At 39.1% G+C, this 19,079-nt stretch overlaps 2 protein-coding genes across 2 annotated transcripts; both read left to right on the top strand.

Moving 5' to 3' along the window:
- The first annotated feature begins 891 nt into the window (after window positions 1-891).
- On the top strand, window positions 892-2,463 carry LOC131791004 (uncharacterized). The gene is made up of 3 exons (XM_066170823.1): window positions 892-1,037; window positions 1,315-1,421; window positions 1,544-2,463. Exons 1-3 carry the CDS (start codon window positions 892-894, stop codon window positions 2,083-2,085), a joined length of 795 nt encoding a protein of 264 aa, XP_066026920.1. The 3' UTR covers window positions 2,086-2,463.
- A 1,405-nt stretch (window positions 2,464-3,868) lies between these two features.
- On the top strand, window positions 3,869-9,532 carry LOC131791033 (uncharacterized). Its single transcript, XM_066171589.1, has 8 exons — window positions 3,869-4,035; window positions 4,141-4,358; window positions 5,149-5,239; window positions 5,815-5,967; window positions 7,305-7,395; window positions 7,825-8,057; window positions 8,225-8,374; window positions 8,504-9,532. The coding sequence occupies exons 1-8, from the start codon at window positions 3,921-3,923 to the stop codon at window positions 9,034-9,036; spliced, it is 1,584 nt and encodes a 527-aa protein (XP_066027686.1). The 5' UTR covers window positions 3,869-3,920; the 3' UTR covers window positions 9,037-9,532.
- Window positions 9,533-19,079: the final 9,547 nt, after the last annotated feature.

Below are 19,079 nucleotides of genomic sequence, written 5' to 3' on the forward strand. Positions count from 1 at the left end.
GAATCAATGGCGCTCTGCTTACAGAGGAAGGCAAGTATAAGAAAGCTGATATGCAACAAGAAAACTAAGGAGCTCCACCTGGAAAAGATGACACGGCCAATTTTAGAGTGGCCGTTTTAGGGCTGACCCAGTTTTTTCATTGCTAGCCTAAACATCCTTTTGGGAATCCTGTTTGTACTGGCGACCAAGGACTTTTGTGGAAGTGTTTTTGAAACTCGAGTTGGTGAGTAAATACTTCAAAAAAACAAAAAGAAAAAAGAAAACACCGATTCTTATACTCTCTTTCTACGGCTAATACTCACTAGAAAGAACGTTTTTTTGCCTTTAAGACTATGCCTTAGTAGGTCATGTTATCCAGACGAATGAATGAATGCCAGTTAAAATGTATAGGAAATAACAGCTGTAAGTCGATCAATGTTCATCCCGGTGATAGCAATGAAAAACGTAGCTGTGAGTTGAATAATAAAACACGGCAGATGAAGCCAGGTCATTTTAAAAAGAAGAAAGGATCTAAATATTATAGCTCTGTTCAGGTGGGTTTTGGGTTAAACAGATTTGTTGATAACTTTCCTATCTTATTCACTGCCAAGAACAATGTTTATTGAACTGCTGCTATATACTAATGGAAAACTGAGAGAATCAATTGTTATTGGCTTTTAAGTGGGCGTCATCCTTGTAAACGGAACACCAGACAGTTAAAAATCTCGGGCAAACGTTTCTTCAAGCGAGTCTTAACTATCTCCATCACTTTGCAATTCCTGTTTTGCAACAACCCTCGAACCAAATGGTTTCATTTCTGCTTGTATAGCATGTTCTGAGTGTTGACAAGAGTGTAACGGTAACGTCAAATTTCCTTTTAAAAATCGCACATTAAGCGTCTAACAACGATCGATGGCAGAACAGGAAGAAAAAAGTTCACCTTTCTGTTTCACTAATCAGGCCTCCTTCATGGATGTTTCCCGCGGGCGAAAACAATCAACCAAAACCGGCCATTGTATTCCAGGATACAACGGAAAACATTGTGAAACACGTAAGTGGTGAGACTGTGCTAGAGAAGTTCTATTTTAGACGTTGCCAAACAAAATACATGACTAGTGCTATGAAGATGGTTTAAATTTTCAATTGGGGACTTCTTTTAAAACGAATTTCTGAAGATAAATGCAGAGAGTCATGTTCAAGTTTCCCTGTAGCTTTTTCCCACTTTTTTCAGCGTCTTAACCGGTGTGTGAAGATTAATAAACCCATCAAGATCAGACCTCATTTCCTTTCAGCTACCAGAGGCCTATATTACAATCAGCCTGGTCATTCCTGAAGGGACATCCGGGACTCAGGTTTCTTTCAAAAAGACGGGGAGTACTGGATCGACCCTGAGAAGAACGGAAAGCCACTAAAGGTCTACGGTGACATGACAACTGACGGAGGTAAAAAATACTTTGGAAAATAAAAGAAAATCAATGAAGGTGTTGTTACGTTACGTATATACCGCAATAATAATTGGAACAGGCATCGCGTCTTATGTCCAGATTTCATTCGTTTTTTCCAGGAGGTTGGCTTCTTGTTTCCAACGTTGTGCTGGACGACCCGTCCTCGCGACAGCTTTCGATTGAGTCTTCTTACCGTGAAATCAGCAACTATCACGACAACAAGGCACTGTTCATCACGAAGGATGCCATGAAAGAACTGAGAACACACTTGTCCTTCACTCAGCTGAGATTTCATCGCAATAAACAAAATGGACGTACAATCCACGTGACTACCGCTGCTAACAGCTCTGGTGAAGCTGTCGTCCAGTTCTTCAGCGGTCAGACGGATTCCCGCCCCTTGTGCTGTGGCTCGTTTAATAGAATGGAAGATGATAACTCCAGAGCAACTGCAAGTTGTCATCAATGGAAAGACATGAAGTGGGGATCAGTAAAAGTCGTACAGGAAAGGTTAAACGATCATCCTTTATATTTACCGGGCGCTACTCACTGGTATTTGCCAAATGGGGATCAAAGATGGGAGTGCGACGACTTCAAGAAGAACTCTCGTACAGAATTTTTTTCGCTGTCCTCTGATGATTTTTGGAAAGTCTTTGTTCGCTAAGGCCTAAAGGTGACAGTCAATTACACCTACTTTCACTGCCTTGCAAACCTTTAAGCTACTAGCTAACCATGAGAAGTTATGCAATGTTAAATATTCTCGAAAATCTACATGCATTACACTAAAATTTATAGATCTGTAATATCAACAGTGTTTCCCAAATAAGGCATTTTTCATTAGAAAATGTCTTGCACTTTTCTTTGGAAGATTTACAGTCTAGCTCATTACCTTACCAGTGGGGAGATAAGTGAGAAGGACGGTCACTACTATTAACAACAGTCAGTTCGACCACGATCACATGTCACCTTGGGGCTCAAACTGTTTACTGTTAAGAATTATTGTTTGTTATCATTTTAAGTTCGACTTTGGATAGCGTCTTTTTTTTACGCTACAATAACTGACAAATTAACCTGAACTTTAACATGTAGAGTTCACCAGGTTACTTACTGTGGTTATTTTGCGGTTGGTAAATCAATTAAAAGCTGTTGTCCAACATCTCATTTACTCTACACTTAGCCACTTAGACCATCTGAGCTGGTGGTACTGTTTTAGGTACAACGTGCATATTTTCCCTGGCACAAATTCATAGTATGCCGGAATTATAGCTATAGAGTTAGTCTGTGCCTAAAACACAATCATACTGACTGAAAGTAAAAGAGGACCAAAATTCAAATGAATGTTATATAGCGAATAGTACATAAGCGCGTAGATGTGGAGTTTCTCTTCGAGTGTTCAACTCGATAGGTCACAAGCGAGCGCGGCGAACGAGTGAGATGTCGAGTTCAACACGAGAAGAAAATTCAATATCTACAAGCAACAATGTATTATTTTTCAGAAAACAGAAAGAAAAAGAAAAATTAACCTTGCGGGAACATATATCTTGATACACTGAATTTGTCATCAAGCATAATTTTAAACACATTCACGTCGAAGCCCCACTGGTCCTGCACAAGATTCTCCTAACATTTTCTACTCCGAAAAAATTGTTTTCACGGGAAGCCACATTTATCATTTGTGTTTGAACTTATTACAAAATAGCCAATATGTCATACCTAATGAATTTTATATCATGGTCATAAATTATGGATTATCTACATATGTTGTCAAGTTGAATTTCTAACGAGTTATCAACTGAAGGGTCGCTCTAACATTTCCAATTGTACTCGAGTTAAAATAAGGGAGGCAGCTTTCAAATCTTCCCACTTGTCGCAAGTTCAGTCAAACTTGCTGCATTTTTCATCCGCAAGTCTTTAGCTCTTTGTTTCGTAATTGTTTACCAAAAAAAGTGTACGTTTTCGCGAGCCAAAACTTGGCTGGATTCCATGCCACCGGACAAGAGACATTAAGTTTCGTAATTTTTAACTTTTAATTAAAAACGAACTATAAATTAGAGGATCTCCACTCCAAAAGCCAATTAAAATTGATATTATGGGTGAAGTTCACTTTGTGATTGACAGCTGTTTTCTCGATAGCCAATCAAATACTTTGGACTTTTCCAACCATTAAGGTTGTTTCAAAATGTGAAAATTTCGATAAGTGTGCTAACTCCTTCAAAGCTCACAATTTTATTTTATGGAAAAAAAGCCACCTTTTTTTAAAAAGAGAGAAAATAAGCCCTCAAAAGCAATTAAAGGACTTAAACTAAAATGAAAAACAGCTTTTAATAATAAATAATGCTTATTTTTAATTTAAATTGTCGTCCGATAAGGAGGGGCCCTATTTGTACAGGGAAACAAATTAAGACGAATCAAGGGAGGCTGATTTAAATGCAGAACATGTTTCTCAAGTGAAGAAGTTCCGCTTGGATAAGAAGAGCGATAATACAGAAATAAAGTAGAATGACTGTTTTATGGCTGCTCCAGTTTTCCATTGTGACTCTTCAAATCGTCCTCGGAATCCTGTTTGCCCTGGCAAAAGGAGACTTTTGTGGAAGCGTTTTCGAAACTCAACTGGGTGAGTTAAAACTCAAACTGAGCGATTAGGACCTTCTTGATTATCAGGCGTTGTTTTACATATATTCAGGCGAAAAAGCATTAGTCCTTTTGCTTCGCCTTTCAGATCATGCATTAGCAGGTCATGTTGTGTATACGACTGTTGTTGTGGACGAGTTTGAATGTCAGTTAAAATGTATGGGAAACAACCGTTGCAAGTCGATCAATGTTCACCCCGGTGACAGCATTGGACAACGTATCTGTGAGTTGAATAATAAAACGCGGCAGATGAAGCCAGAAGATTTTAGAAAAAGGAAAGGATCTACATACTATAGCTCTGCTCAGGTTGGTACTAAGTTTTATGCTTACCGTATTTAATTGCCAAAATGCAGAAGATATTCGGTAAATTAATAGTTTTTAGCGTGATTGGAATGACAATTCTAGCCTCCTGAGTGCAAAAAAAACATAGCTCTTTATTTCACACAGCCATTGAATTTGGCTGTTGAGGGCGAAACAAAAATAAGTAGCTTCATTTCTTCTTGCGGTTTTGAGCATAAAACCTTCTCGATTATTTTTTTATGTTACAAATCAGAGAAATTCAGAACTTTATTGTTTTTTTCATTCTCCTTATCTATCCGAGAGCTGAGAATAACAAGAGAGTATTTGCTTAATTTGTACAGACGTAACGTAGAACATAAGTTGAACATATGTGTTATATACCTATAACCGCTGTGTTTCTGCGAAGATAACTTGTTGAAGCACGAGTTGATGATGTCACCTGTTAATAATAACTTTGGAGCCTGATTCAAATTATTAGGTATCCTTCATCTGTTAGTCTTAGGTTGACAATGTTTTTGGTATGTTCCCGGCATTTGTATTAACGTCCTTACTAGTTCTTTAGTTTGAAAAAATATTTTATTTTGAACGGCTATTCTTCATCAAAAATACTTTCACGTTTATAACGTGACCAGAGCTAAATGGATGTAATCCACTTTGTACTGTATAAAGAGGACACAATTGAAAAAATTCTCCAAGAATGAGATGGATAAGCAAATTTTCTTTTTGTCTCGATGCAATGTCAATAAAGCAACGGGAAACAAATCAACTTTCCTTATTTTTGTATTAATTGTGTCAGGCTTCCTGCATGGATATTTCTCGTGAGCAAAGGCGACCCACTAAGAGCGCTCAGTGTCATCCGGGATACCAAGGAACACGGTGCCAAATGCGTAAGTGGTCAGAAGATTTTGCCTGTTACGTATTCACACCTTTTTAGACAAATTTAAACTGCATAATCATTGCTGGTTGCCTCCTTTCGACAGCTCGAGGCTTAGGATAATGTTACTGACTTTGTTATAAATGAGTCATGACGTTAGCGGAACTTGTTTAGAACAAACTTAAACAAAACATAAAGTGGCGAGAGAACACAAGCAGAATCTCACAAACGGAGGCGTATGTGAAGCATAAAACTGTTCTGTTGCGGTCCGGCCGGCTGGATGTTTAATTAAAGTATTACACATTTGCGACTCCAAAAGTATCCAAAATTAACTCTGTCACCAAAATATTTCACCTTTAGGCAAAACATTTTTTTTCTCGGACATGCCCTTATATCCACCTAGATATAGAAATAAATATTATGAATAATACTGGGCGATAAAGTAACATTACAAAAATTACTCCTACTCACTGTATGTTGTAGCAGAGTGAAACTAAGACTCCTGTTCTTTATAATAAGTTCATTTATATTTATGGTTGAAAAAAGGAAAATTAGCTTTCATTTTTGTTTCATGATTTTAATAATAAGCTCCCGTGGTGAGAGTATTCATCCGCAGTGAAGGTTGCGAGGATCCGGGAATCACAGCAAACACTTGTGGCATTGCTTACATCAAAGTGAATGGAAAAGATTATTCTCCGCACATCAGAGGCCATAACGTGGTTGTTATCAACGCTATGACAGGTATTATAATCAAGATCGGAGATAAAGCGCGCTGTCATTTGTTGAAAGAGCGCTCTATCAGGGTACAAAAGATAGAGTTGAGTTACGCCATCCACTACTTTGTACTATGTTCCACCATTTCCCGTACTTTTCTCTTGCTTTTTTTCGGTAATTAAAGTGAAATTTCGGAACAAACGAGCCGGCAAGTAGTAACAGAAGAGCCAAGCAAAGGTTTGTAAACATGCCATGCCATGCCATGAAAAATTAACCAAATCGGCATAACTGTTACAATTCATACAAATCATGACGGTCTCAGAGCGATTGCAATCATGCTGAGGTCCATCGCAGCTAGCTCATCATGGCGATCTCCGATCATCGCAGTAAAGCAAGCCTCAGAAATTACATCAGCCCCTCTTCGAGTGAACAACTAAGAGCTTGCTCTGATATCCTTTCCGATGCATTGAGTGGATGGCCACATCAGTCACAGCAGCCGAGTTTAACGGCGCTGTCATCTCGAGCAATCTTCATGTTCCTGCGAATCAGTCGGCTGTCCTTCATACGTAAAACACACGCCTTGAGAAGTTTGTTTTTTAATTGTCATGACAAAAAACTTGCGGGTTTTTATGAGCCACAATTCGGCCGGATTTCACTGAATATTTCACTTTCAGATTCCGTATTAAAACTGGAAACCTTTGGCGAAAGTGTTAAATTCGACCTGCCGAAATATTTCAGGTTATGAACTATTGCAGATTGTGAACTGAGAGGGTTTGACACTTTTGACGGCTTTTGTCTTGTTCAACCAATCAAATTATTTGAACCATTCTAACAAGGATTCTGATTGGCTTATTGTAGCATGCTTATGAGAGTATAGAGCATGCTGACGACATTGATGTTTGCTTTGAAATCAAGGTTTGTTTTGAAAATTGAAAGTAATGCGTGGGAAACTTAAAGGATTCTTTTTTATAAAACAAATAGCGAAGCCTTGACTGTGCTCTATTCTGTTGTAAAGCACTTAGGAAGCAGCTGGAGCACCCCAAAATCATCATGAAGGGTTGCTTATCTGGGGCGAAATAAAAGCAGGTAGTAAAACCTTACTTCTGACGACTTTCCCGAAAAAGGCAAACCGGTGTGGGCTTTTGTTTTCCGCGAATACGCCAGAAGGTAACACCGCTGTCTCCCTATCGACTCCATGGTCTTTATTTAATAGAACGATGTGCTCAGTTTAAAGTCTGCGGGGTTAGCTCCAGCTCGAATGATCATAATCTCTTTAAGCTACCAGTCATCTGGAAGATGTACGTCTTCATTATAAGCTTGATTGTAGTGGAAGGGAAACGTTTGTTACCATTCTTCATTTGCAGGTACTGTACTAGGAGCCAAAGGATTTGACACTCATGCGAATAGTTCCGCTGGTATTCACCTGAGAGATTACCTTAACGGAATCAAAGGAGAGTATGTGCCACATTGACGTGCTTTTATATATGTTCATAGAACAAAAAAAAACGAAAGCTGATATAAAACAAATGTAAAGGAAGGAAATGATCATCCAACCCTCTAAGGAGGGTTGGAAGATATATATATATATATATATAAAGAATTCATAATCTCTTAAAAGATACATATTTTTCTCTTTCTAACGACCGTTCGGGATTGTTTCCAATGTCAAACGCATGAAAATTTGTCGCAATAACTCCTATCCGAAACTGAATCAGAAATATACTCACAAAACGAGATTCGGTTAATTCCGTGGGGAACTTATTTCAAAATATTAGCACATTAATGCCTCATAGAGGTTTTCGTTATTGCACTTTTTTCGTAATTTGTAATAAAATGCATTTGTTTGCCATTCTCACGGAAAAATCATGTTTGTTCCAATTGCAGAAAAATCGTTCTGGTCGCCATTCAAGATCAAGGCTCGACACACATATCACCAGCGATTGAAGCTCTAAAAAGAGTTGGCGCCACCGATGACCTACTCAATCTGACAGAGTTCAGAGCATCTTTTGCTTTGGTGGGATTCGCCGGTGTGAATAGACCATCTTGGATTGCACAACAAAATGCCAAGCGAGAAAGGGGACCCAGTGAGATATCTCTGACAATCCCATCATCAGAAGGTATATCTTCGTTCTATTGATACCCTATAGCGGAATTTCAGCTTTTAAATAAGTGAACGGGCCCATCATAGCGAGCCAGCCACGCATTGACTAAGCATTTTCAGGCTCTCGTGCACTCATATCGGTGTGTGTTGATTAACAAGACAAAACCACATTTTCTCCTGTAGCTATCAAAGGCTTATATTACAATCAGCCTGGCCATTCCTGCAAGGACATCCGGGACTCCGGATATTCCGTTGGAGATGGGGAGTACTGGATCGACCCTGAGAAGAACAGAAATCCTTTAAAGGTCTACTGTGACATGACAACTGACGGAGGTAAGACGAAAATGCTCGACCATGTTAAAAAGTAAAGGAACTGAATTGGATTTGAGTTTCTGGAATTCTACTTCATGATGTTTGAAACATTTAGTTCATGTTGGTTGATGTTGGCTTTGTTTTGCACAGGAGGCTGGCTTCTTGTTTCCAACGTTGTGGTAGACGACCCGTCCTCGCGACAGCTTTGGATTGCGTCATCATACCGTGAAATCAGCAACTGCCACTGGAACAAAAGGTTGTTCATCACAGAAAATGCCATGAAAGAACTGAGAACACACTTGTCTTTCACTCAGCTGAGATTCCACTGCAACAAACAAAAAGGACGAATGATCCACGTGACCACAGCTGCAAACAGCTCTGGTAAAGCTGTAGTCCGGTACTTCAGCGGTCAGACGGATGATCGACCTTTGGCGTGTGGCTCGTTTAATAGAATGAAAGATGATAACTCCAATATAGCTGGAGTCTGCCACCAATGGCAAGGCCAGCAGTGGGGTCACTCACCGTCGGCAAAAGAGACATTGACCGACCACGCCTTTTTTGTCCCTATAAAATATCACTGGTTGTTGACTCCTGGAAATCAAAGATGGGAGTGTGACGACTATATTTATGACGGATTTTTTGCGTTGTCCTCTGGCGATTTCTGGAAAGTCTTTGTTCGTTAAGGCCTGGAAACACCTACATCCGCTTCCTCTTTTCCTGTAAAACTTTTCTCTGCAAAGTAAGACGTGATGATCATCGGATAACTGTAAAGAGCTTTCAAACTTTTTTTATTTGTTTTTTATCATTCGAACAATTTGCGAGGTTTTCGTTTTTATATTTCGTGTGTTAGTTTGTGGCCTGAACGTCACGGAGGAGTCGGTATTTCACCTCTTAAATACCATAATAGTGACTAACTTATAACTTCTCCATACAGTATCACCCTTGAATTAAATATTGTGGTCATAGGAATAAAGGAAATGATCACCAGCCTAGGAAGTCCATAACTGTCAAACAAATTCTCCTCGGCAGCACTATAGGAAATGTATAGAGAACAGAATGGTGAACATCCATACTGATGATAGGGTGTTAAGAGTTAAAATCTTTTTATCTTTCAAGAACCCGACCCAAAAGATTTGTTCATCTATCTGTTTTTTTTCCTTTACTTTTTTTCGGGAAGTCATTATTTTATTGCCGCGAAGGAGGAGGGGGGAGGGAGGGTGTCAGGCGGGGCTGTTCGGAGGATTTTTGGGGAATCGCATGGTTTTCAGGCGAACCTGAGATGATATTAGTCTTTGGTAACATAATATATAAAGGAAGGACTGTAGATAATCGTTTGCAAATGATGGAGGGGGGGGGAAGTATTCATATACTACGGAGCCTTAGGGGACTAAGTAGATTGTGTTGTAAAATCCTCCGACCGATCTCTACCCCAACCCTCCTCCCCCTTCTGGAGATAAGAAATGATTGGTCCCTTTGTACGGACAAGCGAGTCTTTAAAACACTTGGAGGTACCTTTGCTTTGACGTTGAGTTAAGCCTCCTTAAAATCTCCTACTACAATCATTCAGGGAGAACTTAAAGACTATTTCAATTTATCGCTCTGTTTTGGTTTGCAGTTGGTTTGCTAGTTTGAGTTTGTTTTTACAACCGTTGCTTTTAGACAAATTGGTTGTTCGAAGTTATTTCATAACAATAGTTCACTTAGAAATGCAAATTTCATTAGGAAAACTTGGAATAGAAATGCTGAGACAAATTTGTTAGAAGATGTAGTAACATTGAAGATTTAGATATATGAAAATTCACATATTTGCACTGCGGTGGAAAGATGAAATTAGAAGATCCTCGCAGCTAATAACACTACTGAAACTAGTAGTTGTAAGTAGGACCTGAAAAAAAATTTCAGGCCCGTACGGGATTTGAACCCATGACCTCTGCGATACCGGTGCAGCGCTCTACCAATTGAGCTAACAAGCCAACTGGGAGCTGGTCAATGAATTGGGTACAAATAAACATCCGAGTGAATGAAGATTTAGATATATGAAAATTCACATATTTGCACTGCGGTGGAAAGATGAAATTAGAAGATCCTCGCAGCTAATAACACTACTGAAACTAGTAGTTGTAAGTAGGACCTGAAAAAAATTTCAGGCCCGTACGGGATTTGAACCCATGACCTCTGCGATACCGGTGCAGCGCTCTACCAATTGAGCTAACAAGCCAACTGGGAGCTGGTCAATGAATTGGGTACAAATAAACATCCGAGTGAATGAAGATTTAGATATATGAAAATTCACATATTTGCACTGCGGTGGAAAGATGAAATTAGAAGATCCTCGCAGCTAATAACACTACTGAAACTAGTAGTTGTAAGTAGGACCTGAAAAAAATTTCAGGCCCGTACGGGATTTGAACCCATGACCTCTGCGATACCGGTGCAGCGCTCTACCAATTGAGCTAACAAGCCAACTGGGAGCTGGTCAATGAATTGGGTACAAATAAACATCCGAGTGAATGAAGATTTAGATATATGAAAATTCACATATTTGCACTGCGGTGGAAAGATGAAATTAGAAGATCCTCGCAGCTAATAACACTACTGAAACTAGTAGTTGTAAGTAGCAATAACATTGTTAAAAAAACACATTACAGCAGGGTTGACGTAGCCATTTCACACATGAAATTTTAAAAATAATAAATTTCAGTACATTTTGATATTTAAAAAGCTCAAGGTAAAACTATTTCTAAAGTGATTTTAAATCAATTTATTTGTAAATATTTGACATGTAGGTGATTATGCGCACAGACACACACAACCTTTTCATTCCCGTTCCGTACCCAAACTTCATTAGTATGGGTACGGAACGACTTAACTAACTGTGTGCGAATGGTCTTAGCTGGGCACGAAACCACTGGCATCCGCCCGAGGTTGTCGGTGAATTTCTTTGGGTTGTTAGCGAGCTGGCCTAGCATTGGATGTCGGCAAGCTGGCCCAAGTCGTCAGCGAGGGGGCCTAAGTAATCGGCAAACTGGCCTTGGTTGTCGACACACTGGCCTAAATCGTCGGCAAACGGGCCTAGGACACAGACACAAACACAACATCAACGTATATTTCAATAAGTCGATAGAGTTTAAGCATATTACATAAGCATAATACATAATACTGTGTTCCTGATATTCTTTGCAGTGCTTATATTGCATTTTGGTTTTTACATAATCTCATTGTAATGGTTTCTGAAAAAACCATCATTGTACGAAGCCAATAAAGTTATTACTATTATTATAGATCGAAAGTCTATCTGATTTGATCAACCACATACAACTGACTCGAGGTGACTAAAGAAGGAATGATTTAAGTCAGCGCTGACTTTGATTGGTAAAAGTATGAAGGCATTATAAAATTCAGTTTTGTGTCCGAGACATAATCCGCAAAATTATTCCAATTAAACATGTTAAAGCTTACAATCAAATTGAACACCTTAGGTTTGACTTGATCAACCACATTGTCTTCAGTTTTTGTTGCCTATATTAGCCCAGTGAGTCGCCTGCGGGGATACGCTTTGTGTGCGCCCCGAAGCGTCAGGCGACCGAGCAGTAAAAACGAGTGACAAAGCCGAGGACGATTGTGACGGGAAATAAGAAGCAAATCATAACTGCTGATTGTCGGCTGTGCCGTGGGTGGGGAATATACGACCACTGCAACACAAGGTGTACAGAGACCGTGTTTGACGAGGGTGCAGCCAAACGATTGGTTGTATGTCATATCTGTCATAAAACAGTAAATTGTTTAAACTTATGACTTTCCAATTAGTACCAGGCTCAAGGTGAGTGTGATTTTTTTTCCCTTTGTTATTAAGGATTACAAGAAATCGACCTTACAAACAAAGGTTTGTAAACATGCCAAGCGCCGTAATTTACTTTGTTATAACGCGAGTAGAGACGAAAGTCCTCAAAGAGAACCGAAGTGGACAGTCCGAGTTCAGAAGGTTTTCACACTCAGTTAGATTGCAAGCTTACGTACGGTAATAAAAACAAACACAGCTAACACTCCTATACTATACAAAGTTTTGTGTTCAAAACAAAACAGAAAAAACAGGAACGATGAAAAATATAGCCAAACTGGCACAACTGTTAAATTTCATACTAATCATGAAGGTGCCAGAGCGACTGCGATTACGCTGAGGTCCATCGCGGCTAAACCATCATGGTGATCTCCGATAATCACAGTGAAGAAAGCCTAAGAAATTACATTGGCCGCCCTTCGAGTGAACAACAAAGAGCTTGCTCTGATATCCTTTCTGATGCACTGGGTGGATGGCCACATCAGTCACAGCAGCCGAGTTTAACGGCGCTGTCATCTCAAACAATCTTCGTGTTCCTGTAAATTCGGCTGTCGTTCCTTCATAAAACACACGTCTTGAGCAGTTTGTTTTCTGATTGTTATGTGAAAAAACTTGCGTGATATTATGAGCCACAATTTAGCCGGATTTCACTGAACATTTCACTTTCAGATTGTCTACGTCTCGTGTTTCTCCCCACTTCTCTGGTGCTGTGGCCGCTTCCTGCGTGCTTTACGACAAAACAGGGCACAGTCAAGGCTTCTCTATTTGTTAATTATAATTCAACAGATACGTTCTCGAAAAAAAGCGTAAGAGCTGCTCAAGGCGAAGCCGAGAGGAATTTTAGTTCTCGAGTACTAAAAAATATAACTCTAACTAATTTGGCGAAGCAAAAATAGGGGGTCTTCATTTCGCCTTTCTTATTGAGCATAAAACGATCTTGTTAATTTTATGGGTTACAAGGCAGAGAAATTCGGAACTTTACCAGTTTTTTCGATTTATCGATCGGAGAGCTGAGAATGACAAAATAATGTTTATTTGGACGGACGTAACGTTTTAAGGTGTCGTATGTATGTATGTATATATATATATATATATATATATATATATATAAACGAATGTGGGGGTAGAGTCTACCTTGGCATAAAGTGCTTAATGCTGTGGTAGCAGAGCAGACAGACAGAACTTTTCAACTTTTCAGTTCTGTTTGACGAGCCCTTAGGCGCGAGACTCAGAGTCACAGAGAATCGATGCGTCCTCTTTAATTATTTAACTTATGTATATATAAACTATATATATATATTCGTTTCGTTTCTGCAAAGATAACATGTTGAAGCACAAGTTGGTAGTGTAACCTGTTTACAAAAAGTTTGCAGCCTGATGCAAATTAGTAGGTTCGCTTTATCTTTAACTCCCAGGTTTATTACGTTTTATGTTCTCGGCATCTGTATCAACGTTCTCAGTAGTTCTTTACTTTAAACAGAGTATATTATTTTGAACGGCTATTAGTGATTATGAAAACTTTCACGCGATATAAGGTGATCAGAGCTAAACGGATGTAATCCACTTGTTACTTAACTAAGCGAAAAAAAGTTATTCAAAGGATGAAATGGATGAGTTTTTGTCCTCTCGATTTCATGTCAATGGAAACAAAGTGAAAAAATCAATTTTCTTTTACTTTGTATAAATTATGTCATGCATCCTGTGTGGATGTTTCTTGTGAGGAAAGTCGACTCTTTAATTGCAAATTCCTCAAAAAAAAAGTCACTCTGTTGATTTGGCAAATCAGATTATCAATGATAATGATAAAAGTAGAAACAAACTCTTCTATTACTGCGACGAACAAAAGAAATTTTCGTGCAAACTGAAGAGCAATTAAAGCGATGAATAAAAAGGAATCATGAATTATAGATAGGAAGTATTTCAATTGTGAGTCAATGACCCTCAGAGGAAGGCAAATATAAGAAAGCTGATATGCAACAAGAAAAACTAAGGAGCTCCACCTGGGAAAGATAAACCGGCCAATTTCAGTATGGCTGTTTTATGGCTGACCCAGTTTGCCATTGTTAGCCTAAACATCCTTTTGGGAATTCTGTTTGTCCTAGCAGACAAAGACTTTTGTGGACGCGTTTTTGAAACTCGAGTCGGTGAGTAAATACTTCTAAATAAAAAAGAAAAGAGGAAAACACCGATTCTTATACTCTCTTTGTATAGCTAGTAGTTACTAGAAAGAACGTTTTTTTTCGTTACAGACCATGCCTTGGTGGGTCATGTTATTCAGACGACTGTTGTTGTGGACGAGTTTGAATGCCAGTTGAAATGTATGGCAAATAGCAGCTGTAAGTCGATCAATGTTCATCCCGGTGACAGCAATAGCCTAAGGGGCGGGAATCCGTCTTACCGCTGAAATACTGTACAACAGCTTCACCAGAGCTGTTAGCAACGGTAGTCACGTGGATTGTACGTTCTTTTTTGTTTACTGCAATGAAATCTCAGCTGAGTGAAGGACAAGTGTGTTCTCAGTTATTTCATGGCATCCTTCGTGATAAACAGCGTTTTATTTTCGTGACCGTTGCTGATTTCACGGTATGAAGATTTAATCCAAAGCTGTCGCGAGGACGGGTCGTCCACCAAAACGTTGGAAACAAGAAGCCAACCTCCTGGAAAAAACGAATGAAATCTGGATATTAGACGCGATGCCTGTTCCAATTTTTATTGCGGTATGTACCTAACTCAACAACAACTTCATTGAATGTCTTTTATTTTCCAAAGTATTTTTAACTCCGTCAGTTGTCATGTCACAGTAGACCTTTATTGGCTTTCCGTTCTTCTCAGGGTCGATCCAGTACTTCCCGTTTTTTGAAAGAAACGTGAGTCTCGGATGTCCTTACAGGAATGACCAGGCTGATTGTAATATAAGCCTCTGGTAGCTGAAAAAGAAATGAGGTTTGATCATGATGGGTTTATTAATCTTAACACACCAGGTAAGACGCTGAAAAAAGGGGAGAAAGCTATACGCAAACTTGAACACGACGGTCCACATTTATCTTCAGAAATGCGTTTTAAAAAGGAGCCAATTGAAAATTTCCACCATCCTCATTGCACTTAATAGTCATGTATTTTGTTTGACAACGTCTACAATATAACTTTTCTATAACAGTCTCATCGCTTACGTGTTTCACAATGTTTTCCTTTGTATCCTGGATGACACTGGCCGTTTTTAGTTGTTTGTTTTCGCCTGCGAGAAACATCCATGCAGGAGGCCTGATTAGTAAAACAGAAAGGTGAACTTTTTTCTTCCCGTTCTGCCATCGATTGTTGTTCAGAGTAAACAAAGCTTGTTTTCTCTTTATCAGTATTCAGACGCTTAATGTGCGATTTTTGAAAGCAAATTTGACGTTACCTTTACACTCTTGTCAACACTCAGAACATGCTATACAAGCGGAAATGAAACCTTTTGGTTCGAAGGTTGTTGCAAAACAGGAATTGCAAAGTGATGGAGATAGTTAAGACTCGCTTGAAAAATGTTTGCCCGAGATTTTAAACTGTCTGATGTAAGCGAATAACAAATGATTCTCTCAGATTTCATTAGTATATAGCAGTAGTTCCGAAAAATTGTTCTTGGCAGTAAATAAGATAGGAAAGTTATCAACAAACCTGCTTAACCCACAACCCACCTGAACAGAGCTATAATATTTAGATCCTTTCTTCTTTTGAAGACGACCTGGCTTCATCTGCCGTGTTTTATTATTCATCTCACAGCTGCGTTTTCCTCCAAAACAACCGCAAGTTGTCATCAATGGAAAGACATGAAGTGGGGATCAATAAAAGTTGTACAGGAAAGGTTAAACGATTCTACTTTATATTTACCAAGCGCTAATCACTAGTATTTGCCAAATGGGGATCAAAGATGGGAGTGCGACGAATTCAAGAAGAACTCTCATACAGAATTTTTTTCGCTGTCCTCTGATGATTTTTGGGAAGTCTTTGTTCGCTAAGACCTAAAAGCGACAGTCAAATACACCTACTTTCACAGCCCTGAAAAGCTCTAACAACACACGCAGAAAAATACCATATTTTTTCAGGTGTGTTTGATATAGCCAATCAGCTGCTGACACGTCAATCGCCTTTCACGTCTGTTGTTGATGAGTGAACGGCGAGTCTTCACCATTCTCAATTCAAGGTCGTTTGTCGGAATGTTATCGGATTATGGCTGCTAAAAAACTGAAAAATCCGTATCGTATCAGTGACATTCAAATTTTCCTAAAAGAGGAAGTAAACCAAAATACCAAAAGAAAAAAGCGAAAGTTACGTATTCAGTGCCCTTGGTAATTGCATTTCTCACCGCTGAGAACGAAAATCGATTGTTGGAAGACTTGTCAACTTTTGCTGTGTATCTGAAAGATTTCTTCAGTCGGTAAGGACAAGGGCAATAACTGAGAATTTTGTAAATTGAAAATTACGCCCAATTTTGCTTTTAGAAAGATTCAACGCATTCTTTCATCTTGAGCTTTAGCGCCAAACTCTAAAAAATTCGTACCGCTGACAGACAGTGAGGTTCAAACTTCCCTAGACGAGGAAAAAAAACCGATATACAAAAATAAAAACCGAAATCTACGCATTCAGTGGCTTTGGTGTTGGCATTTTTCGCGGCTGACAATGAAAATCGACAACTGGAAGTTTTACCACAGGCAGATTTTGGCCGTTTACCTGAAAGACTTCATCTGTCGGTAAGGACAAAGTCAATAAATGAGAATTTTTTTAAATTGAAATTACGACCATTGTTGTTTTTGTAATCATGATTCAACGCATTTTTCCATCTTAAGAGTTAGCGCCAACGCACTTTACGATTTTTATTCGGAGATTGTCAATTCTTTTATTTCCATTCGTTAATAAAGTCAACTTTTCTTGTCAGTAAAGAGCTACTGTGTTTATATGATAAACAAAATAATACATTGTTGCTTGTAGATATTGAATTTCTCTTCTCGTGTTGAACTCGACATCTCACTCGTTCGCCGCGCTTACTTGTAACCTATCGAGTTGAATACTCGAAGAGAAACTCTACATCTACGCACTTATGTACTATTCGTGACATAACATTCATTTGAATTTTGGTCCTCTTTTACTTTCAGTCAGTATGATTGTGTTTTAGGCACAGACTAACTCTATAGCTATAATTCCGGCATACTATGAATTTGTGCCAGGGAAAATATGCACGTTGAACCTGAAACAGTACCACCAGCTCAGATAGTCTAAGTGGCTTTGAACCTGCACAGGCGGTGGTAAAATAGTTGACGCATTGGATTCCGGGCCGAGGGCTCTGGGCTTAAGAACTAGCAGGGTTATTGTGTTCTTTTCTTTGTGCCTATCTCCATCCAGGAGTAAAACAGGTAACAACGAACTGTCAGGGATGCCTCACAAAGAGAGGGGGGGGGGGAGGACAGAACAGAAACTGGGATAAGCTCCAGTCTGATTGGCTACATGACTCAAGTACAGACATCACCACTCTTTTTGAAAAAGCATTACAGATCAGAAAACAGAGAGAAAAAGAAAAAAGTAACCTTGCGGGAACATACATCTTGATACACTGAATTTGTCATCAGGCATAATTTTAAACACATTCACGTCGAAGCCTCACTGGTCTTGCACAAGATTCTCATAACATTTTCTGTCCTGAGTAATTGGTAGTCCTGAGGGACTTTGGCCGAAGGGAGGCGGAAAAGCTTGTAACTGATCGAGATAATTATCAGAGTGAAAATTTTGCTGCACTGGGGGAGTGGGTAGTGTAAAAGTTATGTTATGACTAGGTCGTCGGGGCTGAATTTTTATAGCAGAGCCGCTATAAACTTTGAACAGGACCTATTATATCAGGCTTGAAAACATGTAAAAAATGTCGATCTAAGAATTAACGGGAAATGATTTGATGTACTATTGTTGATATGATGTATTTATTTTGTTAGGTCGCCTGCCTGGATGTCGGTAAGTTTCATCCGGGATACATAAAACACAGTATCAAACACCTGGATGGCGAGAGGATTCTAGCAAAGTTTATTGAGAGACCGTTCCAAAAAAAAAATTACCTAGATTTCATCTGCTGCAATTTTACAGCTTGAAGCGTAAGATAAAGTATTTTTGCAGATTAAAATGGTCGAGATTTGGTCACTTTGGCGAGGTCTAAGCTTTTCGATGAAATAGGACAAATTTGACGCAAGCTAAGAATTCGAAGAAACCGCGCCGTTATTCAAGATGCCTGCTGTTTGTGCAATACCAGTGACACCCCTTGTGATGTAAATATGTCATATTGTGAGGCCTGTCAGCTATAATTGCTACCTTGTGGGGTATTATAGCAAATACAAAATAGAATGTAAAAAATGCTCGAATAATGCCATCAAAAGTAACTTAACTAATTAGTGATTTTGCAAAACCAAAACAGTTCTGATTTAATTCTTTGTCAGTTAACCACTTTGCTTTGAGCCTACGGCTTGTTTCGATTTTTTCCATGACTTGATCCACAAAACCTAACAAAAATAATGTTTTTCTAACGGTGAGGAACTCGCGATGCAGCGGTAACTCAAGGATCATAAAAATTCCTTTGGACGAGATAATAGACTCTTGAGACCCTTGAGCAGGGATACCGTTGTGTGAAGACTATGAAGCTCGTTAATGTACATAGCATTTCCTTCTGTAGCTGTCAGAGGTTTATATAAGGATTCGCCTGGCCATTCATGTAAGGACATCCGGGACTCAGGTTTCTTTCAAAACGACGGGGAGTACTGGATCGACCCCGAGAAGAACGGAAAGCCTATAAAGCCTATAAAGCCTATTTTAGAGGACCCTCCTGTAAACCACTTTTGTGACGCTGGCATCCTCATTAAAGATTATAGTATTATA

The sequence above is a fragment of the Pocillopora verrucosa genome, chromosome 8 (assembly GCF_036669915.1).
Source record: "Pocillopora verrucosa isolate sample1 chromosome 8, ASM3666991v2, whole genome shotgun sequence".
Classification (NCBI taxonomy): Eukaryota; Metazoa; Cnidaria; class Anthozoa; order Scleractinia; family Pocilloporidae; genus Pocillopora; species Pocillopora verrucosa.